At 41.1% G+C, this 27,580-nt stretch overlaps 1 protein-coding gene across 3 annotated transcripts in view; it reads left to right on the top strand.

Moving 5' to 3' along the window:
- Positions 1-27,580, top strand: part of CAMK1D (calcium/calmodulin dependent protein kinase ID) — a 408,921-nt gene that overhangs the window by 231,714 nt on the left and 149,627 nt on the right. For all 3 annotated transcript variants that reach the window (XM_088844185.1, XM_055427668.2, XM_055427673.2), the window contains one exon: positions 12,569-12,643. In XM_088844185.1, coding sequence (XP_088700311.1) covers positions 12,569-12,643 — 75 coding nt within the window. The remainder of the gene's footprint in view (positions 1-12,568; positions 12,644-27,580) is intronic.

Genomic DNA, 27,580 nt, shown 5'->3' with positions numbered 1-27,580 from the left:
GAAGGTCATGGTTCACGTACTATTGAAGCCTGGCTTGGAGAATTTTGAGCATTACTTTGCTAGTGTGTGAGATGAATGCATTTGTGTGATAGTTTGAGCATTCTTTGGCATTGCCTTTCTTCGGGATTGGATTGAAAACTGATCTTTTCCAGTCCTATGACCACTGCTGAATTTTCCAAATTTGCTGGCATATTGAGTGCAGCACTTTCACAGCATCGTTTTTAGGATTTGAAATAGCTCAACAGGAATTCCATCACCTCCACTATCTTTGTTCATAGTGATGCGTCCTAAGGCCCACTTGATTTTGCAGTCCAGTATGTCTGGCTCTAGGTGACTGTTCACACCATTGTGATTATCTGAAGATCTTTTTTGTACAGTTCTTCTGTGTATTCTTGCCCCCTCTTATTAATATCTTCTGCTTCTGTTAGGTCCACACCATTTCTGTCCTTTATTGTGCCCATCTTTGCATTAAATGTTATGTTGGTATCTCTAATTTTCTTGAAGAGCTCTCTAGTCTTTCCCATTCTATTGTTTTCCTGTATTTCTTTGCATTGATCCCTGAGGAGGGCTTTCTTATCTCTCCTTCCTGTTCTTTGGAAATGGGTATATCTTTCCTTTTCTCCTTTGCTTTTAGCTTCTCTTCACAGCTATTTGTAAGGCCTTCTCAGACAACCATTTTGCCTTTTTCCATTTCCTTTTCTTGGGGATGGTCTTGATCCCTGCCTCCTGTACGATGTCATGAATCTTCATCCATAGTTCTTCAGGCACTCTATCAGATCTAATCCCTTGAATCTGTTTGTCACTTCCACTGTATAATCCTAAGAGACTTGATTCAGGTCATACCTGAATGGTCTAGTAGTTTTCCCTACTTTCTTCAATTTAAGTCTGAATTTGGCAGTAAGGAGTTCATGATCTGAGCCACAGTCAGCTCCCAGTCTCGTTTCTGCTGACCGTATGGAGCTTCTCCATCTTTGGCTGCAAAATATATGATCAGTCTAATTTCGGTATTGTTCATCTGGTGATGTCCATGTATAGAGTCTTCCCTTGTGTTGTTGGAAGAGGGTGTTTGGTATGACCAGTGTGTTCTCTTGACAAAACTCTGTTAGCCTTTTCTCTGCTTCATTTTGTACTCCAAGGCCAAATTTACCTGTTACTCGAGGTATCTCTTGACTTCTTACTTTTGCATTCCAGTCCCCTATGATGAAAAGGACATCATTTTTGGCTGTTAGTTTTAGGTACTTAATCCTTAAAAAGACAACGAAACTGGCTTGCATTCTTAAGGTGTTCTTGATTTAGGTACCAGTCTTTTGCTCCTTTTGTCCTGTTGATTACAGCCCCATCTGCTGGCTGCAAAGAAAGAAGATTCAAAGCTTTTGGACTTTGAATTCTAGTCTTTCCTGGGGTGGCCTATATTCTTAATAGACAGTATCTCTCCATGTCTATCTAATATGATAGATACATATATGTGTGATAATTTTACCTCTACGCATGTATATATATATATATGTGTGTGTGTATGTAGAGGTAGATAATAAGACCACATAATTAGTGTTCATTTAAGAAATGAAGAAATCAAGTCAGAAAGTATTTCATGACTTGTCCAAAATCTTGCAGTTGGATGTGTCACAGCTGAGACCCATCCTATGTCTTGATTGCTTGAGCATTTAAACTAATCAATATGTGTTTCTTTGTGTCCAGCATTATGGATCCATTTTGGTGAACCAGCTGTTGATGATTTTGATCAAGAGCCTTTTAAAAAGTACCTCTTAGTAAAAATCTGGCAATACAACAATCCATTGATTTTGTACTTGGGTTCAGTAAGAGAATCAGGCCCTAATGCCCTAAAGAATTTATTATATGTAATGAACTAACTTTCTCTCCTATGCAACTAGTATGGTGCCATCCTTGAAAGAATTGAGAATAAAGTAACTCAAATCATTTCTCTCTGTTATGTTCAGATGACAAAACTCAATTAAGAAAAACTGGAGGGTGAAACTATCGTCCCATCTTAGCCCACTTTTGGAGATACTCACGAGTTTAACTGTATCCTTCTAGACTTTTATTCTTTGCATATAAAATCGTTTAATATATACATGGATATTCATACAAACAGATGGATGCAATACAGTGTGTACAACAACAGGTGATGAAAGAACTGGGGTAGTCCAGAGGAGAGGGAATCAGTCCTGCAAAAGGTAAGGAATAGCAAGGGATTCCGGAGAAGGCAATGGCAAGCCACTCCAGTACTCTTGCCTAGAAAATCCCATGGATGGAGGAGCCTGGTAGGCTGTAGTCCGTGGGGTCGCTAAGGGTCGGACACGACTGAGCGACTTCACTTTCACTTTTCACTTTCACACATTGGAGAAGGAAATGGCAACCCACAGTGTTCTTGCCTGGAGAATCCCAGGGACGGGGGAGCCTGGTGGGCTTCCGCCTATGGGGTCACACAGAGTCGGATACGACTGAAGTGACTTAGCAGCAGCAGCAGCAGCAAGGGATTCACAATGGAGGTGCTATAAAATGGGGCTCAGAGGGCAAATAGTTTAGTAAGATTTGAGAGGGATGAGCACACCTGTATGGCCAGAGAAGAAGGTGTGCGCTGGTGTTTGAGAGCTGCCTGGGTCCAGTAGAGTTCTGGCAGCATTGGAGGATGAGCTGGTGTGTGAAGACCAAGCAACATGGTACTTTGTAGATCATGTCAAGTCATTTGGACTTTATTCTGAACTAGGGGGAGCCAAACCTGTATGCAGGTCAGGAGGCAACAGTTAGAACTGGACATAGAACAGCAGACTGGTTCCAAATAGGAAAAGGAGTACATCAAGGCTGTATATTGTCACCCTGCTTATTTAACTTGTATGCAGAGTACATCATGAGAAACGCTGGGCTGAAAGAAGCACAAGCTGGAATCAAGATTGCTGGGAGAAATATCAATAACCTCAGATATGCAGATGACACCACCCTTATGGAAGAAAGTGAAGAGGAACTAAAAAGCCTCTTGATGAAAGTGAAAGAGGAGAGTGAAAAAGTTGGCTTGAAACTCAACATTCAGAAAACGAAGATCATGGCATCTGGTCCCATCACTTCATGGGAAATAGATAGGGAAACAGAAACAGTGTCAGACTTTATTCTTTTGGGCTCCAGAATCACTGCAGATGGTGATTGCAGCCATGAAATTAAAAGATGCTTACTCCTTGGAAGGAAAGTTATGACCAACCTAGATAGCATATTAAAAAGCAGAGACATTACTTTGCCAACCAAGGTCCGTCTAGTCAAGGCTATGGTTTTTCCAGTGGTCATGTATGGATGCGATAGTTGGACTATAAGGAAGCTGAGTGCCGAAGAATTGATGCTTTTGAACTGTGGTGTTGGAGAAGACTCTGTAGAGTCCCTTGGACTGCAAGGAGATCCAACCAGTCCATCCTAAAGGAGACCAGTCCTGGGTGTTCATTGGAAGGACTGATGCTGAGGCTGAAACTCTAATACTTTGGCTACCTCATGTGAAGAGTTGACTCATTGGAATATACTCTGATGCTGGGAGGGATCAGGGGCAGGAGGAGAAGGGGACGACAGGGGATGAGATGGTTGGATGGCATCACTGACTCAATGGACATGGGTTTGGGTGTACTCCGGGAGTTAGTGATGGACAGGGAGGCCTGGCGTGCTGTGATTCATGGGGTCACAAAGAGTCGGACACAACTGAGCAGCTGAACTGAACTGAACTGAGGAGGAGCCACTGATGAATTTCAGTTGGTTTGGTCAGTATATTCTATGTTGTGGAATGATGGCTTTTTAAACAGCATGGAGAATGGTTAGAAAGAGAGCAAGACCAGAGGGAAGATGGAAGAACGATTAAGTAGTTATAACCTGGGAGTGATCATCTATAAAGCAGGAATAATAATACCTGCTTTATGGAATTGCTGTGAAAATGAAATGCGATAACATCTGTGAACATTCCTTTTAAGTTCTGAAAAGGAAAGGTATTATTTTTCTAATACCGTCTGGCAAATATTTCAGCTCTATCAATTTCCCTTGTAGTCACAATATCCTGATTTTCTCAACAGTATTTCCCGTTTTGCTTATGTATGTGCTCAGTCACTTCAGTCGTGGCTGATTCTTTGTGACCCCATGAACTGTCGCCTGCCAGGCTCCTCTGTTCATGGGGTTCTCCAGGCAAGAATACTGGAGTGGGTAGCCATTCCCTCCTCCAAGGAATCTGCCCGACCCAGGGATCGGACCAGTGTCTCCTGAGGCTCCTGCATTGCAGGTGGGTTCTTTACCACTGAGCCACTGTATTATTTATAATGAGAGAATAGAATGACCCAAGAAAGGAGGAAATTCTTTTATTTAAAAAAAGAAAACATACTGTTTGCTTAGACAAGCAAGAGTGTTTGCCAACATGTCACAATGTTCTTCAGATATTTTTGAGGCCATTTGCCATGCCAGAGAACTGTAGCATCTTTTTTGTGAATGAAATTTAAGTTTTCTGGATTGTTTAAAAAAGGTTAAAAGAGTCGTGGGTAGTGAAAGACCTAGTCCTTTAGGTCTTGGCTTGAGAGGGGCCTGTGTTTCCCCTGAGAAAGAGCTTTCTTGGACTGGACTGTTAGCGCAGAAGTGCTTAAGGAAGGAGGACAGGAAACTGGTCGCTGCTCATTGATGTAACTTCCATCTTGGGCACCTGTGCTGAGATCCATTCCTCCACCATCTTTGTTCTGTCTTCACTAGTAAGCACTTTGTCTCATGTCCCCTTCTGATTACATTTACTTCCATCTCTTATTCTCCTGTGGCCTCTTTAACTTGAATAGAGAAGTGACCTTTTCCAAAGACCACACAAAGGAAAGGTGTTTTGTTGCCTTTCCTTCTGATAATCTTCTTCGTGTTCATAATTGCCACTGTGGTTCCTGGTCCCCCTCAAGATCAATGAAAAAAGGGTGAAATTAAGCAAAAAAAAAAGGATTTCCCTTCTTTCCTCTTCTCTTCAGTGTTTTTCTAACCTCCCTCCTTTTATGTGGAGTTCAGAATGTGTGGCTCCTTGAAGCACTGGAGAACTAGACCAGAGGGAGAAATGATGTCACTGTCATTTCGTAGGAGCGTGTGTAGTCAATAGGATGCTTGTCCTTTGGGTCCTGATGTTCTCTCCTGCTTGGGGGCTTGGAATGGGGCCTGCTTGTGCATTTGGCACCATTTTTTGCATGAATTAACTTTAAAATGTTTTCCTGGCTCTTCCTGGGGTTTTCTTGCTTGGCTGTCATGCAGGCAGAAGTCTTGCAGCAGTGTCCATATGCTGTTTTCCCATCCAGCTTTTCTCTCCCTCTCTCTGCCTGGGCCCACTTTCCTCAGTTCACCTCCTCTATCCGTTAGTGGAGATTTATGGAGATTTTAGTGTAAAAGTGAAAGTCGCTCAGTCGTGTCCGACTATTTGCGACCCCGTGGACTATACAGTCCATGGAATTCTCCAGGCCGGAACACTGGAGTGGGTAGCCTTTCCCTTCTCCGGGGAATTGTCCCAACCCAGAGATCGAACCCAGGTCTCCCGCACTGCGGGTGGATTCTTTACCAGCTGAGCCGCCAGGGAAGCCCAATTTTAGTGTAGATTACTACTTAAACCATTTACCCTCTGTATGTAGATGTACCATCCGGTACTTGCTTTGGGTCTGGTATGCAAATGATTAAAATTAAGTGAGGTTCTTTTCATCACAAAGTTGTTTCCAGTGACATTATTCTTTCGAATTATGCACATTTTAGAAAGGATTGCTGTTTGGGGCCGGACATTCCTTATGCATGAAGGTTCTCTTGGCCCTGTTTTAGAGAGACTGAGTGCTGACCTAGGGACTCAGCTATGCAAGGGTAACAGAACTTTGCTTTTCCATTCGCTTGTTGATGAGGGACCCCACCTCTTTTCTCTGTCCACTTTCTTCCCCCTTCTGATGACACCAGCAGATGTAGGCTGGTTGAAGGCTGTTCCTAATTAGAATTTCTGGATTCCTAACTGTTCCTTCTGCTTCTGAATAGCTCTCCCCCTGGCTCACTTTGACCCACTGGGATTTCGTCTGTCAGGATGTTTATAACCAAGTATCTTGAGAGCTTCCAGTAGATTTCAGGAGAGTAATACAGATCTCTGCCTCACTGCCTCCAGAGGTGAATATTATATTGTTAGTTATGAAACTTAATACTTTAACTTTAGGTGTTACGATTTTATACAGACAACTCAGAATTTATGAGAATATCTTTTTTATTCTCATTATAAGTTAGTTAACATGAAGTTATAGCATAAGTGCTTAAACAGGGTCTTAGGAGTTAGAATCTTGGCAAATCCATTACTAGTTGTATAACTTTGGAATGCTTTCTTAGCCTCTTGGGGGTCTTACTTTTAGTTTAAGTTTAGTTTTAGTTTAGTTTTCTTCTTTTAAAAATAGGGATAATGATAGCTACTTTGTAGGGCTACTATATTAAATGAAATCCTTAAAAAATAGTATAGTTTCGACAAATAGTTAACACTCAAAACATGGTATATATAACACATATGTAAGTGGGACATAAAGTTATAAAATTAATTCACTTGATTTAGATGTGTTACATCCCAGGGGACTAAGGAAATTGCATTTATCTCAAGAACCCCAGTTGAAATATCTGAGAAAACAACGTAAGAGATATTGGCAAATCTTCCAAATATGAAAAAGGTAGACTATGAGATGTATAAACAGGAAAGTTTGACTCCAGTGTACAACAAAGTTCTGAAACAATAAATTAGCCATATGGATTATAATCATTTAGTAAAGACTGTAGTGGTTGCTAGGAGTCACCATGGGCTTACCAAGAACAATTCTTCCCAAATACCCATTTCCCTTTCAAATAGTATTATGTGGTATGTAAAGTCCCAGGTGGCTCAGATGGTAAAAGCATCTGTTTGCAATGCGGAAGACCCAGGCTCGATCCCTGGGTCGGGAAGATCCCCTGGAGAAGGAAATGGCAGCCCACTTCAGTACTCTTGCCTGGAAAATTCCATGGATGGAGGAACCTCGTAGGTGACAGTCCATGGAGTCACAAAGAGTCGGACACGACTGAGTGACTTCACTTTCAAATGCCATTTCAGCAAAGAATCTTAATTGTCCACTTATGACTAGTACAGTAAAATAAATGGGCTAAAATTGCTGGCTTTGCAACTCAGCAGCCATCAAAACCAGCTGATGAATGTCTTGGTTTTCTTGATGGGGTCTCTGGTGGAATACCATGGAGTTCTGGCTTGTAACTTTCCCACTTAAGAGTTTAGGAATTTGGATGAAGACATAGGGAATGCATGTGTCCCAATAAAATGTGCAGACGGCCCAAAGTGGAGAGGAGTCGTAAATATAATAGAAGAGAGAATCAAACTCCAGAATATTTCTGGTCATCTGAAGCATCACATAGAACCCAAAAGACTGAGTTTAGTGAAGCTAAGTTCAAAAAGTCAAGCCTGAGTCAGAGAGGAGATATTGTTTGGTATAAGTTTAGGTAAAAATGATCTGGTCATTTAACTGACCCTAAACTTTATATTCTGCATATAAGTTAAATAAGCAGGGTGACAATATACAGCCTTGACGTACTCCTTTTCCTTTTTGGAACCAGTCTGTTGTTCCATGTCCAGTTCTAACTGTTGCTTCCTGACCTGCATACAGGTTTCTCAAGAGACAGGTCAGGTGGTCTGGGATTCCCATCTCTTTCAGAATTTTCCACAGTTTATTGTGATCCACACAGTCAAAGGCTTTGGCATAGTCAATAGAAATAGATGTTTTTCTGGAACTCTCTTGCTTTTTCGATGATCCAGTGGACGTTGGCAATTTGATCTCTGGTGCCTCTGCCTTTTCTAAAACCTGCTTGAACATCTGGAAGTTCACGGTTCACGTATTGCTGAAGTCTGGATTGGAGAATTTTGAGCATTACTTTACTAGCATGTGAGATGAGTGCAATTGTGAGGTAGTTTGAGCATTCTTTAGTACTGCCTTTCTTTGGGACTGGAATGAAAATGGACCATTTCCAGTCCTGTGGCCACTGCTGATTTTTCCAAATTTGCTGGCATATTGAGTGCAGCACTTTCACAGCATCATCTTTCAGGATTTGAAATAGCTCAACTGGAATTCCATCACCTTCACTAGCCACCTCCAATAACCTCAGATATGCAGGTGACACCACCCTAATGGCAGAAAGTGAAGAGGAACTAAAAAGCTTCTTGATGAAAGTGAAGGAGGAGAGTGAAAAAGTTGGCTTAAAGCTCAACATTCAGAAAACGAAGATCATGGCATCTGGTCCCATCACTTCATGGGAAATGGATGGGGAAACAGTGGAAACAGTGTCAGACTTTATTTTTTTGGGCTCCAAAATCACTGCAGATGGTGATTGCAGCCATGAAATTAAAAGACGCTTACTCCTTGGAAGGAAAGTTATGACCAACCTAGATAGCATATTAAAAAGCAGTGACATTACTTTGCCAACCAAGGTCCATCTAGTCAAGGCTATGGTTTTTCCAGTGGTCACGTATGGATGTGAAAGTTGGACTGTGAAGAAAGCTGAGCGCTGAAGAATTGATGCTTTTGAACTGTGGTGTTGGAGAAGACTCTGGAGAGTCCCTTGGACTGCAAGAAAATCCAACCAGTCCATTCTAAAGGAGATCAATCCTGGGTGTTCATTGGAAGGACTGATGCTAAAGCTGAAACTACAATACTTTGGCCACCTCATGCGAAGAGTTGACTCACTGGAAAAGACCCTGATGGTGGGAGGTTTTGGGGTTTGGGGGCAGGAGGAGAAGGGGACGACAGAGGATGAGATGGCTGGATAGCATCACCAACTCGATGGACATGAGTTTGAGTGAACTCCGGGAGTTGGTGATGGACAGGGAGGCCTGGCGTGCTGCGATTCATGGGGTCGCAAAGAGTCGGACACGACTGAGCGACTGAACTGAACTGAACTGAAACTTTATATTCTTCTCTTCATTCAAGTAGCATGTACTGAAAGTATTAATACTGCCTGCCATGCTGTTTTCTCAGCACTGGGGAGACAGTAATGAACAAAATAGTCAAAAATCCCTGCCTTCATGGAGCTTATATTCTTTACATGCCAGCAGTCGTGAAGCTACCTTAAAAAATGTACCTAAGATTAAGTTTTATCTGCAAAATTATAATATCCAGCTCAGCATATAATAGCGCCACCCTATTGTTTAGTATCTTATTCTTGATGCTGTGTCTTGTGCTGGGATCGTTACTTTCAGTTCAGAATACCCTGCTCTGAACAAACAAAACAAACAAACAAAAGTGACAGTAACACGTTGGAAGGAATAGAATTCATGTTGGAAGAGAGCTGAAGGATGATGAGAAGAGTAAACTGAGTAGGGAAATTATATCCCACAAATATTTGCAGGATATATGAGAAGAGCTTATATGATGTGCAAGCTTGTTCTGTGTTGGCACCAGGAGACAGTACTAATTATAAAGAAGATGATTTCTGGTAAATATAAGAAAGATTGCCTGTGAAGTGTCCTGGCTGCAGCTGGACGCCCAGCTGTGTGAGCTCCTAGAGGGCTGAGGTGCCTCTCTTGTGATTCCTAGCTGTGTGGTTTGTACGTGGTGAACACCCAGAGATGTGTGGATGGATAGTCACATGGCATTTTGTAGGGATAATCTGGCTATGAAATAATGTTTAAAATTTTCAGTTCGGTTTTCCTTAAGGAATCTGAGGGTGGAATAAAGTACCAGAAAACAGTTGTGGGGTGCCTAGGCTGTAATCTTTAGTCACATCGTTACAAGTGAATTAAACCACTTTTCTTAAGAGACATTTAAAAGACCATTTCAGAATTTCTTGGAAATTTTTAAAAATATTTATTTGACTCTGCTGGATCTTATTACTGTATGCGGGATCTAGTTCCCTGTCTAGGGATGGAACCCAGGTCCCTTGCATTGGGAGCTGGGAGTCTTTCGCCACTGGACCACCAGGGAAGTCCTGAAATTTTTGATATGCTTATTGATACATTATCCTACCCAACTTAACCTCCATCATTTTTTTTTTGAAGCCTTCACTATAATTCTGACCCAGGGCCTTGCTTTCTTTGAATTTAACAACAATTGTGCAGTGCATAGCATTTAATTCTTCCCTCTTTGCTTCATGGGTCTCTCCATCAAGGTGATAAGATTTTTGAGGGCAAAACCTTATTTTATTTTTTTCTTATGTTCTCCCAGACACAGAGCAGAAAGTCAGGAAGTGATGATTGATGGATTGATTGATTCATCAAAGGGAGAGTCAGTAGCTGTACTGTTAGAGCCACTGGAAGAACTCATGTAAGGTGTAGCGAGTTAAATAGACTTTAATTTCTCTATGCCTTGCATCCAAATAAGGGACTTATATTTTTAATTTATTAGTCTCCTACTTTGGCTGAGCAGGTGCTTTGTATATAGTTGACTCTTTGTATATAGTTGAATCTGTATTAATGGCTGTAGTCCAGGGTTTAAATTGATTTCTTGGCCGAACCTCTGAGGGAAGCTGAGATTCTAGGTGCAACCCCCAAGCCCAGCTTGGAGGCTCATCGATTGTGATTCATGTACTTGAGTGGCCATATTTAGCACCCACTTAAATTTGTATTTCGGATAAACTGCAGTGCAGTATTTGGGACACATTTATATTGTAAAAGTAATCATTGTTTATCTAGAATTGAATGTAACTGAGTGTCTTGTGTTTTATCTGGCAGTTCTCCATATAAACCCCATTCCTTTCACATTCCCATAAGTCTAAGCTCTTAATTAACTCCTTAGTAAACTTCACTGAAAGAAGATATTTGTGCCTATGTGATGGATTCCAATGGCAATTTTTTTAATTGGCAAAGGGGGAAGTCCATGTACTCCGTACTGTTTTTGTCATATTTTTTCACATGTGTCCAATAATGATAATTCCACAAACATCTGGGGTGTCAGGGGTGCCAGGTTACTCTCTCATGGTTTCCTTGGTGGAATAGTTTACTTGGTTCATATGATACATTACTGATATTATTTTGCTCAGGGACCACAGAAGCCACTGCTAACAGATAATTAGGTTCTCTGCCTTGGAATCAGATGAAATGTGAATTTGGGATAATTTGTATTCTCACTTCCTACACATCACTGCATTGACTGATAAGACCTGCAGTGATCAAAGCAAAGCATAGCCTCTCTCAGTTAATTATTTTGTTCTCTTGTTTCGTCTGCTCAAAAGGAAGATCATATTCTGGTTTGTTCTATCTGATAAACTTCTTTTGAGGGGTAGACATTTCACACTTAGGAAAATTGCATTTATTTTCCCTAAATAAATAATGACTCGTTGTTGAAGAGCAAAGCAGCTCTACGCTGTCAAGCGGCTCTGTGCTAGGTACTATGGGGAAACAGGATGAATAGGATGTCATGCCTATTTTCAGGGATTCACAGGAACCTACCTGTTCAGTGCTTGCTTTTAAACGGCTCAGCAGTCATTTCAAAGAAGAAGTTTGTGGTAAGAGCTAATTAGCTCATAATGAAATGATTCTTCTCTCAAATGTTTTAAATAAACACCAAGTTTTACGTTCTGAGCAGAAGCCATTCCTAATTGGTAGTTCGAAGGGCAAGAATTAGACTGTTTTCTTCTCTTTTAGTTCTATCGTTAGGACTTTGCTGCTGCCGGTGTGGTCTGTAGACCAGCAGCAGCAGCATCTCCTGGGAGCTTGTTAGAAATGCCAGGCTCTCAGGCCCTGCCCAGAATCCACTGAATCAGAATGTGCAGTGGGACCAGAATCCCCAGAGATTCCTGTGTGCCCTTTGAGAAGCCCTGTCATCACACAGAATTCCTCCACCTCCCCTCGGGCAGACCGATCATCTGAGCATCTTGTTAAAACAGGTTCCTGGGGTCCCGCCTCAGAGATTCTGATTCTGTCTGAGGAGAATTTGCATTTCTCACCGTCTCCCAGGAGATGCTGGTGCTGCCTGTCTGGGAAGCACTCTTGGGGAAGCATCAGTCTAGTTTGCTTGGGGTACTGAACTGCCCTTTGAGGATGATGGTGACTAGAACCCCAATGAGGTGGTCAGTCTAGTTTTCCATTACTTACCCTGGAGTCAGAAACCTGAAGGTGAAACTGATCCCTGGAACATCCAGCCTGTTGTGGGGATGGATGTGCATACAATGGGCTGTTCAGGTCAGTCTGTGATGGCCGTTGTGAGGCTGCAAAAGAGGGAACAAGTAAATGCTCCTTGGCGCAGCAGTCCAGAGTAGGCCCTGCGAGATAGCAGGATTTTGACCCATTCCTGGGATTCATGTGAATAAATGCTAGAGGGGTAGGGTGTACAGGGAAGCAGTGATGGTTATCCTGTATTGCTACGTGATCAGATACAGAGCCTCCAGAGAAGAGCAGAGAACATGGAAGATGAGTCGGGGAAAAAAGTCTGGGGAAAACACGAAGAGGCATCTTAACACATCACCTTAGAGTGTGTCTTAGAACTTTTTGCTATTGTGACATGTGTTGTTTTTTTTTTAAAGATAGCATGTCTCTTTGTACTTACATGTCTCATTGTACTTATTCCATGTGTGCACTTTTTTTTTCTTTCAGGATTAAGCATGAGAACATCGTGGCCCTGGAAGACATCTACGAAAGCCCAAATCACTTGTACTTGGTCATGCAGCTGTAAGTACTGTGTTTAACTGTTTAATTGCTTGCAGACCAGGGGTTGCAAACTCAGATGCCTAAAGGGCCAGGTTGTGAAACGAACTAATGGAATGGGTCAGTAAGACCCCCAGGGGGTGGTGGGAACTGAGGGACACTGGGTTAAGAATGTGTCTGTCTAAGGACAGTGACCTTGAGACCTCACTTGCTCTCATCTGCAGCTACTGGATCTGAAAATCTTCTCATAATGGAAACCAGTGCTACTGTTGCAGGGTCACTCTATTTAGGATGTCTCTTGTAAATTTTTTTTAAGTGTGGATTAAAAAAAATTAGTTTTATTTGTTTATTATTTCCACATGACTTGCAAGATCTTAGTTCCCCAACCAGGGATTGAACCCATGCCCCCTTCAGTGAAAGCACAGCTTCTTAATCACAGGACCTCCAGGAAAATTCTTCTTTTGCTTTTTAATGTGCGAGGTCCAAATGTTGCTTCCTGGAAGCACTTCATGGTCCCGCTGGGAAGTACACACTGCTTCTGTCTCCAGGAGAAACTCCCCGCCTTGTCTTCATTTCTAAGGAGCTGGGGGTAGCAGCAGATGGCAGCTCTGTGTTCTGTCCCTTCCCTTCTCCTCTTCTGCTGCTGGCAGATGAAAGTGCATGAGATTTATGCCAGACACAAGAGACATATAATTGGAGTCAGACTATGCCATTAACATAGTCCCCCTTTAGAATATTTCTGCATTCCAGTAACTCTGGAGCTTACCAGAAGGTGGAAGAAATAAGAAAGCTGAATATCTAGGTAGAGACTTCACTTGAACATTTGTTTTTTAAAATGTGAGATGAAATTAGCCTCCTCACTTACACAAATGCTTTCTTCTAAGTGATATAATTCGTAGGAGTATCCTAGGATTAAATTTGTTAGCATTAAGTGATGGAAAGTGGATCAGAGTGCTACATTTTTACCATGACTTGAGTAAATTCTGGAACACTGTGCTATTGAGCTTAATGACCAAAGGCGATTTTTGTTGAAGGTCAAAATATATAAATTTTGTTACTTATTAATGATTTTCAGACTTTGGATTTCCAAAGGTAAAATATTTGAAGGTCAGGCTAACAGTTTATTTTTTTAATTGATTTTCCTTTTCCTTATGTTTAAACAGTGTATTAACTTGGAATCATATTAACATGCAAATAGCTGTTCATCAATACATTTGTTTACTATTTCATTATTTAAAGTATTTTTAGTAGATTATGAGATTTTTGTATAGATACTTCTAAAAGTGTCTAGGTTGGAAGCATGTGGGTGTTTTTTCTCTGACGAGTGACAGTCTGAGATGGTGACAAGCAGTTTTACAGGTTTGTGTGGTGTTGTCTGCCATACAATAGGCAATGACTGCTGGTTCCATGTTAAATTTTCAATATCGTAAGTGTGGTCTTTCCTAGTTCTGTGCTATTGTTTGTTTTATAATTTAGCACATTTCTAGTTCTCCCCAAGTCTCATGTACTTCCTAGAAGCTCATGTAATTTTGTTTTATACAACATCACCTCTTAAAGAAGCAGGTGAATCACCTTTCCACCAAATACTGACTGCCCTGTAGGAAAAACAGGACATTTTGGTGACAAGAAAAAGCCCCACAAAATGTCAGTAGTATATTTAAATGTGTGCTTTTTTATTGGTGATACAAAAAACCCCCAAAGTATTGATAGTTGAATCCAAAACTATATGTATTCACTTGCTTTAAGTTCTCTGTTTATGGTAATGTCACTAAATAAGTGGAAAGCACCCCAAATATATGTGTCTCAGCTCTGCCTCTTAATAGCTGGGTGTATTTTGGCAAATAACTGGGCCTTTCTCAGTCTCCGTTTCCTTACTGGAAAAAATTTTACATAATAATAATATATTTACATAAAGGACTATAGTGAGTATTGAGAGAGAAAAATGTGTGAGAAATAATCTGTCATAAATAATAAGTCCTCAGTGCAGACTAATTTCTTTATGGAATTATATTATTTTGTCAGTTTGTCTCTGCAGATGGTCTTTAATTTTATGAGATAAAGTTCAAGTACATTTGAATTCTGCCTTTCTAACCAGCTTGCTTGTATACTTAGGAACAGAAGCGTATGTAAAGTTAGGCTGGCAGGAGAGCATGAAAGCGTCCAGAATGGGACAAACTTTGAAATATTTCTCTTACTATTTTGTTATTGTAAGTGTGTAAATCTTCCATTGTCTTTGTTGAATTTATTCTGAAATATTTTCTCTTTTCAATCCTCTGATTTATTTCATTTTTTCATTGACTCGCTGCTATTATATATATAGTATATATAATTGTATAAAAATACAATTGATTCTTGTACATTAACCTACAACTTTGCTAGATTGACTTACAGGTTGGAGTAGTTGTTTTGTGGATTCCTTAATATTTTCTATCTAAACAGTCATGTCATCTGCAATTGACATTAATTCTCGTTGGTCCTCTAAGGAATTGTATTTGGTAAAATGTTGATAGTTTAGTCCTAAATATTAAGTGTATTTTAATGTCATAATTATATTCCTTTAAAGTATTTTATGTCAGATATTTTAAAAATTGAGATTGACCTTTCTTATTCCTTCCTCTTCTCCATTTGTTATCTAAACCAGTGATATTTCTTTAAAGCAATGACAAAAAGAAAGAAACGAGGGAGAGAGGAGGAAGGAAAGAAGGAAAAAAGCAATGACAGAAAACCTTTGATACATCAGAATACATCCCTGGGAAAATCTTTGGTCAGGTGGAGGATTTTGTGGGCTTATTGTTTTTGTTGTTGTGTTTTAGTTTTTATTGATAAGTCTCAATAGTTTTTGTTCCCAAGACCCCCGTGTCTTTTCTGCCTTGATCAGCAGAAGGAGGTTTGGGTTTTTTTGTTTGTTTGTTTCTGAAGAGTGTAGAAAGTCCTTATTTTCTAAATACTCGGGGCTGATCTAGAACACATCATTTGAGGGGAACTGTATTTCACAATATTTGTGCCTGGGAGGTTTCTGGTTTCCTGGGAAACGTCATCTTGGTCATTGACACTCAGCTGTAATAGAGGATGCTCAGCCCCGTGATTTTATTACTTAGCTAATTGCTGTTTCGACTCTGAGTGTGTAGCATACTCGTTACGTTTCTGTTGCAGCAAAAGAGACTAGATTGTTTACAGAGGTCTATATTTAAATTTTATTTGGGTTTGGGGACAAATATCTTTGTTTTGTTTTTTCAGAATGCTATTTTCTAGAACTTGCTTCTCTGTTTTAGTTCTTTTTGTGATTATTGAGAGATAATTGGCTTATAACTTCATATACATTTTAGGTGTACAGCATAATGAATAGTTCTTTTTGGAACATTCTTCTTTAGATAGTGTGAAGTTAAAAATGACACTGGGGTAAGTTATAGCAGAAAAGTCAGTTTGTTTAAACTTTATTTCTGGCCTGACTTTGTTGAATATTAGCTCACATACCTAGAGATGATAAAAGACCACCCTCACCTCCCCCGCTTCCACATCTGTAACAACTTAGGATGCGAAATACACTTCAGGCTGATAAAATTCAAAGGACAAATCAGAATACTTTTTAAAGAATGAGTTTATACCTCGTGTTGAGTTGAATTGTATCATATTTTGAGTTAGGCTTAAATGTCTGTATGTGGGTAACTCCTGAATTTGTGTCCTCCGTCTGGACCCCTTCCCTCCATCCAGGCTGTATATCCAACTGTCTGCTCAGTGGCTCCACTTGGCCGTGTCATGAGTATTACTCACTCATGAGATTTGAAATAAACTCCTGAACGTTCCACAGAATCTGCTTCTCCTGCTGTCGGTCTCATCTCAGCAAATGGTACTTTCTTCCAGTTGCTCAGGCCAGAGGCAAAGTCCTTCTTGACTCATCCTTTATTCTCTCGTGCCCCATCATCCCATCCGTCGGCACACCCTGTGGTTACCCACTCGAGACTGTCCTTAGAATTAAGCCGCTTTCTCACCATCATCACCACCATGAATAAAACTCATCTTTCCGCCCCCAGCCTTGCCCCACTGCACTGTTCTTTCTCAGTGTGTTAGCCAGACCTTGTTATGCCTCTGTGGAAAGCTCCCACTGGCTTCCCGTTTCAGAACCCAGAGCCCCAGCCAGTGGAAGCACGGAGTCGTAACCACTGCATTGCCAGGGAAGGTCCTGAGACCAAGTCCTTGAAGCAGTCTGCAGGCTCTTCCGTGTCCAGACACCCTGGTCACCTCTCTGACCTCATCTCCCACTCCTCTGCCATTACTTCATTCAGCTGCATTGTTTCATTCACCGTGCTGCTCCTCAAACACTGTGCCAGCGCCCCGGTGGACCTTTGTTCTGCTTGGAACTCTGTCTCTTCAGTATCTTCACGCTGTCATGGGAATACTAGAAATATTAGAATTTCTACCAAATGCCACTCTTCCAGTGAGCTGTTCCCCAACTCCCCGTGAAACAGCCCCTCTCTTCCCGTCTCCTGCCACATGTTCATTCATTCCCTGTCCTCTTCCCAGCTGGATTTTTCTCTGTACCACCGTCAGAAAATGTCCCTCCGCTTTGTTCTTCGGTTAGAAACGTGCTTGCACCCTATGGTGGGCACTTAGCAAACAGTTGTTCCTTTAATGATCACATATAAAAGGAAAAGTGGTTAGCATTTATTCACTCATTCAATTCTTACCCCAAGGAGCATCTCTTATCCCAATTTTACATGAAGAACCTGAGCAGAAATGTTGGATCCTTCATCCAAGCCAGAGGGTGACCCAGGGGATACACTTAATCAACGTAATACAATACACTGATGACATTTTCTAGGAAAGAATCTTGTAGGTAATATTAATGTGAGTAGTTCAGTTTACCTGGAAAAATGTATTACTTAGGATTTCATAAAAGCTTAGCTAACTATAAAATGCCCTCTATTTTGTAGTAGTTTGTGAGGGGAAATTTTACTAAATGATATCATAGGAAACGCTAAAGCAATCTCAGTTCATTCACAGCAATGATTGTGTCTCTTTCTTAAATAATTTTTTCAGTTAATGAAGAAATGAATGAACGTGTTTTATCAATATTGTGACTTTCTGCATTGGCATATACCACATAAGATAAAGATATTTATAATATTCCTTTTATTCCATGATAGCATTAAATGTGTACAGCTAGTTACCCGCTGAGCCTGAAAACTAGTGATTAAACACATATTCTTTAAAGAATGGTAATTTGATTCCTGAGCAGTCCAAGACACAAAAATATATGCAGCTTCCAAGAGAAAATATGATTTATCTACTTCATTAGCTGGTGTACGAAGCTGTTTTAATAGTTCCTTGTTTGTGGTTTGTCAGTGTTAGCTTCATGTGGATATTGTATTCATAATTCATACTGTGTGTTCCCAGAAACAGTTTTAATTAGAACACAAATTATGACTCCCAATAGAAAGTCTTTTGTAAGTAGCCAAGCATAATCATGAAGACAAAAGTGCTTCTGACTATGACACCTTAGTATATTTACATATAGATTACTAAAGTCTTATCTCTGTTCACAGCAGGCGCTAATTGAGAGCCCAGAGGACCTGTGACTTCTGTTCAGTATTGGGTGGGTGGGCAGGGGGCTGGGGGACCCACGTGAGGTGTGGCTGGGGGAATCCAAGGCTCTCTTTGCAGAGGAGCCATCATAACATGCAAGGCTGAAAGGCTGGTTCACAGAGAGGCTTTAAGGAGCCTGGGTATGATGTGAGGGGCTCAGCCTGTGGGGGTCCAGTTTGTGAGAGGTTTAGTCTGTGAGGGGTCCCGTCTGTGGGAGTCCAGTCTGAGAGGGGTTTAGAATATGAGGCGTCTAATCAATAAGGGGGGTCTGGTCTTCAAGGGGTGTGGCCTACGGGGGGTTCAGTCTTTGGTGTGTTCGGTTTGTGGGAGGTTTAGGCTGTGAGGGGTCCAGTGTTGGGGGAGGTCCAGTCTTCGAAGGGTTTGGAATGAAGGGGGTCCCGTCTGTGGCAGTCCGTTGTTTCAGGGGGTGCAGTCTGTCGTAAGGAGTTCAATCCACGGAGGGTTCGGTCTGTGAAAGGAGCCTTCTGTAATGTGCTCAGTCTGTAGGGACATGTCTTTGGGGGCTCAGGCTGTATGTGGTTTTAGTCCTGTGGGGTTTCAGGCTGGCTGGGATTGGGGATGGTGTGTCCTCTTGGTGGGAGATATGGCTGGAGACCTTGGCAGAGACAAACCCAATACTGCAGCTGCTGCTACTCTGTCATCCTCCAGGCTAATTACTTAATATGGCTTTATTGTCTTTCCTGCCACTGAAAAACCTACTGAGAGTTAAAGAGTTTAGCGAGTTAAGAAGGAAAAGAAAAGAAAAAAGCCGAGACCCAGTATAATCATGGACCGATTTCACTAGGTTCAACTGTGAAATTGCCAAAATACAATCACATTTTTTAGATCTTTTATTTTAAGATTTTTTTTTAAGTAAGCATTTACAGCTATAAATTTTCCTCTTAGCTGTGCTTTTGCTGAATCCCATTTTTGGTATATTGTGTTTCCATTTTCACTTGTCTCAAGATAGTTTCTCCCTTCCCTTGTGATTTCTTCTTTGACTTGGTGTGTTGTTTAATTTCTACATATTTATGAATTTTCCAGCTTTCCTTCTGCTGTTGATTTCTAGTTTCTTTCCCTTGTGATCATAAAAGAAACTTTGTATGACTTCATTCTTTTAAAATTTAATTTTTTGTGTTTTGTTTCTTAATATATCCTGGAGAATGTTCCATCTGAACTTGACAAAAATGTGCATCTGCTGTTGCTGGGTGGTATAGTCTGTGTGTGTCTCTTGGGTTCAGTTGGGTTGTAGCGATGTTCAAAGCCTCTATTTCCTTATTGATGTGCTGTTTGGCTGTTCCGTTTATTATGGAGAGTAGTGTATTGAAGTCTCCTTCTAGTTTTATAGAACTGCTTCTCTCTTCAATCCTTTTGATGTTTGCTTCATGTATTTTGGACCTCTGCCATGATACATGTTTGGGGCTTGTGTCTTCTTGTTGAATGGATCCTTTTATCAACATATAATGTCCTTCATTCTCTCTTATTGCAGTTTGACTTTATAATCATGTTTTAATGCAATCATGGTTGATACATTATAATTTTATCCTAAACAACATCTTGGGCTTCCCCAGTAGCTCAACTAGTAAAGAATCTGGCTGCAATGCAGGAGACCCTGGTTCAATTGCTAGGCTACCCGCTCCAGTATTCTTAGGCTTCCCTGGTGGCTCAGATGGTAAAGAATCCGGCCTGCAGTGTGGGAGACTTGGGTTCGATTCCTGATCCCCTGGAGGAGGGCATGGCAACCCACTCCAGTGTTCTTGCCTGGAGAATCCCCATGGACAGCAGAGCCTGGCAGGCTACAGTCCATGGGGTCACAAAAAGTCAGACACAACTGAGCAATTAAACATAGCACAAACAACATCTTACCCATTTTATGCAGTTTGAACAAAGTTGAACTACTTTCATGAAATCTAATGAGTTCTATAAAGTATGCACAATTTAAAATTCCTAGCGACTAAACTACCGCTACCATATACATTTTAGAATAATCGTAAAAATTTTGATAGGTTGCATCTGGTCACTCATATGGATTCAAATTTGAGAATCCATAAATGTATATAAAAAGTAGAGGCATCCATAGAATATAAAACATCAATTTCAGAAATTACCCACTTACTAACTTACACATTGTACACGTACTTATTTGATTTAAGGATACACGCGATGGTGTAGAGTCAGCAATTGGAGCTTATAAAATTAAAAAATAGAGATATCTCTGTGGACTTCATTGCTTCTAATTCTCTAATAGATAAACATTCGAGGCTTGTAAAAAACATGCATATAAATTAATCAATATAATAAATTTCTGCAAATATCAGATTAGACATTCTAGTATAAGATGCCCCTGAATTACAATTCCATTTGGTGACTTATTAAAAGAACCAGACTCTCTACTCCAAGCAAACCGATTTTCTCATGTTCTGCAAATAGGATGTGGATGTCCTAGCCTCAGAGTTTCTCTATAGTCTTCCCAGGCTCTTTTTCCTCTTCTGAGGCATCTGGACCCTCTCTTTTCTCTTGGACCATCAGACTAAACCCTTCATATCCCACCCAGACTCTTTAATGCTTCTTTAAAAAAAAAAAAAAAACAAAAAACAGACCTTCAGCCTGGAGCACAACCCCCTTATGCCTAGCACATCCATTAAGCTAAGTCCTAATGACTTTCCACCCAAGGGTGTCACCTCCACTAGAGCCTTCTGTGTGACCTTGACCTTAGAGAATTCTGCACAAACCTTGAAGAAAGCAGTCATAAAATTGCTCCTCTTTAGAAAGTAAACTGTGTACCCACTGTGGTCCCGGGGCCCCAGCTCACAAAGACTCACTCTTTCCTGAAATTCTGTACATTTACAGCCTGTCCTGGTCGCTGTGCAACTTAATAACCATTCATTCATGTACTCAGCAGGTGCTTCTGGAGCCCCTGCCATACGTCTGGGTTTATTAACCCAGGAGATGTAACAATGAATACTGCGAACTCCCTTCCTCAACAGAGTAAACATTATAGCAGGAGAGACAGACAACAGATGAACAGGTCACTTCATAAACAAGTTCCCATCTACCAGGCAGTGGTAAGGTCTATCGAGAAAAGGAGAGTCGCAGGATGTGGAATTCTGAAAGGTGGGTGAGTGGTTTGCTCTTTTATACACATGGTCAGGGGAGACCTTTCTGAGAGGTGACATTTGAGCAGAGACCTGAAGGAAGTAAGGTTGTGAACCACATGACCAGTCCTGACTTCACTGGTGTGGCTCACAGAGCCCCGCACCCATAAAAGCCCCCACTCTTGGAGTTCAGTATTTTGTACTTGCCATCTTAAAATTCTTTTTTTTTTCTTTTTTAAATAAAACCTTTGTATTTTGTATTGGAATATAGCTGATTAACAATGTTGTGATGGTTTCAAGTGGACAGCAAAGGGACTTAGCTATACACAGACATGTCCCCCTCCCATCCAGACCGCCACATAACACTGAGCAGAGTTCCCTGTGCTGTACAGTAGGTCCTTGTTGGTTATCCATTCTAAATGTAGCAGTGAGTGACTCTGAATCTGTGTTTCGTAAGTGAAGTCCCGGGAACTTGGAGCATCGGCTTATACTAAGTTCCACCTCCTGTTGTCTTCCCACCTGCCACCTCCTCCCCTGCTCCCACCCCGTGGGGATCTGGGCATGGTGGGGCCTCTGGTCAGATGTTTGCAGCCCACAGCCCAGTGCAAGTGGAACTGCAGGTGCTGTGGGGTCTGCATTCACCCCACAGGTGAGTGTCCCCATGACCGAAGGAGCATGATGTTAAGTAATGTAAAAAAAGAAAAAGGCACCATAACAGGTTGAGTGAGAGATAGTATAAGATAGGGGGGTAAGTTTTCCTGGTGTTTGAGCAAGAGGCATTGGGTTTCATTTTGCACTTGGCGTAGCCCTCGCTGTGGCCAGCCCTGCATGTGGCTGTCATAGCAAACATCCCAGCGGCGTGACGGCAGGCGCAGGGTGAGCGTGGAGCAGGCGCGCCCCATAGTAGGGGACAGTCGGGGGCCTGAGAGGCCGCTCGGGGCAGGGCGCAGGTGAGCAGCTCCGCAGAAGGGCCCCAGTGGGGCGCACGTCGAGTGGGGCCTGGATTCAGGAGGAGGAGGGTGTAGCGGAGAGGAGGTCTGAAGGGGGGAGTTCCAGAACACTCCACAGTTTGCTTGTGTCGCAGCACATTTACTTTTAAGTGACTGCGTCCTGGATTGCTGATTTAAATCTGAGTTCCTGCATGGCAAAGACACTATTTAAGTCCTGGGGTAGAGCCCAAGATAACCTTGGAAATAATTGAATTCAACACCAACTTCTGTCCTTTTGAGGGAATCACTGCCCTTTCCTTGGGATCATGGAAATCCAAATGGTTTTTCAGATTATTTCATGGGGAAGGTTAAGGCTATTCAGTGTAAACTCCCTCCTGTTCCATTGGAGATTTTGTCCAGCATCTGGAAGGAGATTTGGGGGTGATCTCATGGGGTTTGGGCTTCCCTTGTGGCTCAGGTGGTAAAGAATCCACCTGCAACGTGGGAGACCTGGGTTAGATCCCTGGGTTGGGAAGAACCCCTGGAGAAGGGATAGGCTACCCACTCCACTTCTGGCCTAGAAAATTCCATGGACTGTATAGTCCATGGGGTCACAAAGAGTTGGACATGACTGAGTGACTTTCCCTTCACTTCACTTCATGGGGTTTATTTAAGAAATTAATATAAGGATGCTACAAATGGAAAGAACCATGGGTACCGGGCCATCTTCTGCCTCTGATGAGGCTCAGCACCTGGCCTCCCTGGTTTGTCTGTAAAGTGGAAGAGTCTTATTGTTGTTGTTTTCTTGTTTCAGACAAGCCTAAGGTCTCAGGTCTCAAGTTCTGTGGTCTGTTTCATTTGCTGTCCCCATTTTCTTAGTGTGAAAGAAGCATCAGTTCAGTTCAGTCGCTCAGTCATGTCTGACTCTCTGCGACCCCATGAATTACAGCACGCCAGGCCTCCCTGTCCATCACCAACTCCCAGAGTTCACTCAAACTCATGTCCATCGAGTCAGTGATGCCATCCAGCCATCTCATTCTGTGTCGTCCCCTTCTCCTCCCGCCGCCAATCCCTCCCAGCATCAGAGTCTTTTCCAGTGAGTCAACTCGTCGCATGAGGTGGCCAAACTATTGGAGTTTCAGCTTTAGCATCAGTCCTTCTAATGAACACCCAGGATTGATCTCCTCTAGAATGGACTGGTTGGATCTCCTTGCAGTCCAAGGGACTCTCAAGAGTCTTCTCCAGCACCACAGTTCAAAAGCATCAATTCTTCGGTGAATCCGGTAGTTTGGTTTTCTGCATGTGCTAGCCCAGTCTCTCCATTTCCCAAGATGATTCTTTTAAAAACCATGTTCTGTCTCTGTGAATCCATGGGGCTTCATAAATAAGGTAGGTTGATGATGTAGCTGGTTTGGCAGCCCCAATTAGTGTAGGAAATTCGATGTTTTACAGGGCGGGGCGAGCGGGAATGGCTGGGGGTTGTAGAGAGATTCTCTGGTTGCTGTCTGGAAGCAGACATTTAGAATTCTGCTAGATCTGGATAATTAACTTTACATCTTGAAATCAAAACCCTTGCTTCTTTGAGGCTCAGACTGTCAACCTTTGTTTTCTTCCAGCCTTCCTTGTTTCTGTCATCCCGCATCTTCTTTCTTTCCTTCTAGTTTTATTGAGATAGAGTTGACATACAGGGCTGTGTAAGTTGAAGGTATACAGAACAATGGTTTGATTCATTTACATCATGAAGTGGTATCACAATACCTTTGATAAATATCCATCATTTCATATAGGTACTTGTGATGAGAATTTTTAGGATTTACTCTCTTAACTTTCATTTGTAATGTACAGCAGTATTATTTACATTTGTCATGTTGTAAATTATATCCCTCCCTCTTATTTATAATTGAAAGTTTGTACTGTTTGACCCCACCTTCTTTTATACACTGAAGACTTTGTTGTCTGACACATCAATTTTTACCTATACTCAGCCTGCTGCTGCTGCTGCTGCTGCTGCTAAGTCACTTCAGTCGTGTCGGACTCTGTGTGACCCCATAGACGGAAACCCACCAGGCTCCCCCGTCCCTGGGATTCTCCAGGCAAGAACACTGGAGTGGGTTGTCATTTCCTTCTCCAATGTGTGAAAGTGAAAAGTGAAGTCACTTAGTCGCTCAGTCGTGTCCAACCCTTAGCGACCCCATGGACTGCAGCCTACCAGGCTCCTCCATCCATGGGATTTTCCAGTCAAGAGTACTGGAGTGGCTTGCCATTGCCTTCTCCGATACTCAGCCTAGCTGGCCACAATCCCTCAATTTTTAAAATTTCTTGCCTCTTCTTTGGCATTATTGGGGTCCCCCACTGCCTCCCTCCTGGGTTTCCTTATATAGTCTGCACCCTTCCAGTATCTCCATGGTCACTCCCCTGCCAGCATCCTTCCTTCCTTGCCTGCTGTATCCATCTTGCAGATGCAAAACTTGACATCAGTGTGACTTCTGCTCGTATATCAGGGCTGCTGGGTACCAGTGGAAGATAGGACACATTCTGGTGGCTTGGATCTGCTGAAAATTAAATGGTCTCCAATCTCAGCACAATCCAGCATCACTCAGCTTTCTTTTCACGTGATTCTGGCAAGATTCTTCTTCCGTTCTCTTGTTTTCCCCTTACTTCAGACATGCGTTGTTCTTCTAAGCTACCTGCTCCATCGATTGGATATTAGAACTGTATGCGCCTCTAAGGATGGTACTTTGTAAATCAATACAAGTATACTAAAATGGTATCAAACTTCTTGTAAACAAATCCCCCATATTTTGATTGTATAAGTTTAAAAAGCAGCTAGAAATCTTTCACCAAAGTATTAACACAATTTAAGTGCAAAACAATAGCAACTTTTCACATTTTTAGCAAATTGCAGTTATTGAAGACAAAACTTGAAAACATCCCTATGAAAGAAGGAAACTGAACAAATTACGTGATGAGAGCTCAAATAAAGTCTTTTATATATACATATATGTATATGTATACATACATATATAAGTAATGTCATATACATATGCATTGTATATATGTACACAAACTCTTATAGTTGCCAAATTTTGTGATTGTCCTTTGGAATAACTGACTCTGTGAGCAGCATCTTGGTGGAACTCCTATTTTTACTTGGGTAACTTTGTATCTGTACTGCAAGGGATTGAGACTGGGAAGACTGTTTTGCAGCTTTCACATGTAGAGAAACATTTAAAAAATTATCAATAGAGACACATTTGATAGGGCTTGTCTTTTAAAAGGAGGGTAGTATTTATCAAAGAAAGAGTATTTGTTCAAGAAAGGTAGCAAAATGACAGTAACTGTATAAAAATACTTGGGCTGAAGTCTTTATACATTGTGACTTAAAATTTACAGTTGAGAATGTTTTTGTTTATTTAGGAGGACTTACTTTGAATGTAATAGGTATTGAAGCAGTTACATAAAGAGTGTTTTCTAAGTTAAAAATATTATGGCTAATAGAAAAAATTCACTTAAAGTTGTTCACAGTTTCAAATTTAGTGATTGTAAAATACAACTTTGAAAACTGTAAGTAATTTTATGAAAAAATTTTAAATAATAGATCCACATTAGAAAAAGTGAACTCTTTATTTTTTTTGTCTTAATCAACATTTTTAAAATTTTTTTTATTTATTTTTTATTGGAGGCTAATTATTTTACAATATTATATTGGTTGGTTTTGCCATACATTGACATGAATCCGCCCCGGGTGTTCATGAGGAAACTACATAATAAAGAGAACTCCACAAACGGCCAGAAGAGGGAAAGGCCACCCCAAGCACAGCAATATAAGCAAGATGAAGAGGCAGAGAAATACCCAGCAAGTAAAGGAACAAGAAAAATGCCCACCAACACAAACAAAAGAGGAAGATATAGGGAATCTACCTGATAAAGAATTTCAAATTTTGGTGGTGAAAATGATTCAAAATCTTGAAAGCAAAATGGAGTTACAGGTAAGTAACCTGGAGAAAAGGATTGAGAAGATGGAAGAAAGGTTTAACAAGGACTTAGAGGAAATAAAAAAGAGTCGGTATACAATGAATAATGCAATAGATGAGATCAGAAACACTCTGGAGGGAACAAAGAGTAGAATAACAGAGGCAGAAGACAGGATAAGCGAGCTAGAAGATAGAATTATAGAAATAAATGAAACAGAGAGGAAAAAAGAAAAACGAATTAAAAGAAATGAGGACAATATTAGAGACCTCTGGGACAACGTTAAACACTTCAACATTCGAATCATAGGAGTTCCAGAAGAAGAAGACAAAAAGAAAGACCATGAGAGAATACTTGAGGAGATAATAGTTGAAAACGTCCCTAAAATGGGGAAAGAAATAATCACCCAAGTCCAAGAAACCCAGAGAGTCCCCAACAGGATAAATTCAAGGCGAAATACTCCAAGACACATATTAATCAAATTAACAAAGATCAAACACAAAGAACAAATATTAAAAGCAGCAAGGGAAAAGCAGCAAATAACACACAAGGGGATTCCCATAAGGATAACAGCCGATCTTTCAACAGAAACTCTTCAGGCCAGGAGGGAATGGCAAGACATACTTAAAGTGATGAAAGAAAATAACCTACAGCCCAGATTACTGTACCCAGCAAGGATCTCATTCAAATATGAAGGAGAAATCAAAAGCTTTACAGACAAGCAAAAGCTGAGAGAATTCAGCATCACCAAACCAGGTCTCCAACAAATGCTAAAGGATCTTCTCTAGATAGGAAACACAGAAAGGGTGTATAAACTTGAACCCAAAGCAATAAAGAAAATGGCTACGGGATCATACTTATCAATAATTACCTTAAACGTAAATGGGTTGAATGGCCCAACCGAAAGACAAAGGCTGGCTGAATGGATACAAAAACAAGACCCCCATATATGTTGTCTACAAAAAGTGAACTCTTTAGACATGGATTTAAAGAGGGATATGAATTTAAAATTAATCAAAATAGGTGACTATATTCCAAAAGTATTTATTCTGCTTACATTATTTTCTGATATTCATATAGTCAACAGAAAGAAGTTTGGTTTTTTTTAAAATTAATATATGTGGATATAAGTTATTTATTTTTTGGAAATAAGTTTCTTTTTGAAGATAGTTATTAAATAAAATTCTTTTTTTTTGACATACCAATGATGCTGGGAAAGGTTGGGGGCGGGAGGAGAAGGGGACGACAGAGAATGAGATGGCTGGATGGCATCACCGACTCTGTGGACAAGAGTTTGAGTGTACTCCGGGAGTTGGTGATGGACAGGGAGGCCTGGCGTGCTGTGATTCATGGGGTCGCGGAGAGTCGGACACGACTGAGCG

This window comes from Moschus berezovskii, chromosome 15 (assembly GCF_049115385.1).
Source record: "Moschus berezovskii isolate FMDL1 chromosome 15, NW_MosBer_1.0, whole genome shotgun sequence".
Taxonomy (NCBI): Eukaryota; Metazoa; Chordata; class Mammalia; order Artiodactyla; family Moschidae; genus Moschus; species Moschus berezovskii.
The sequence above is the reverse complement of the archived record's forward strand: the minus strand, read 5'-3'. Positions and strand labels throughout refer to the sequence as shown.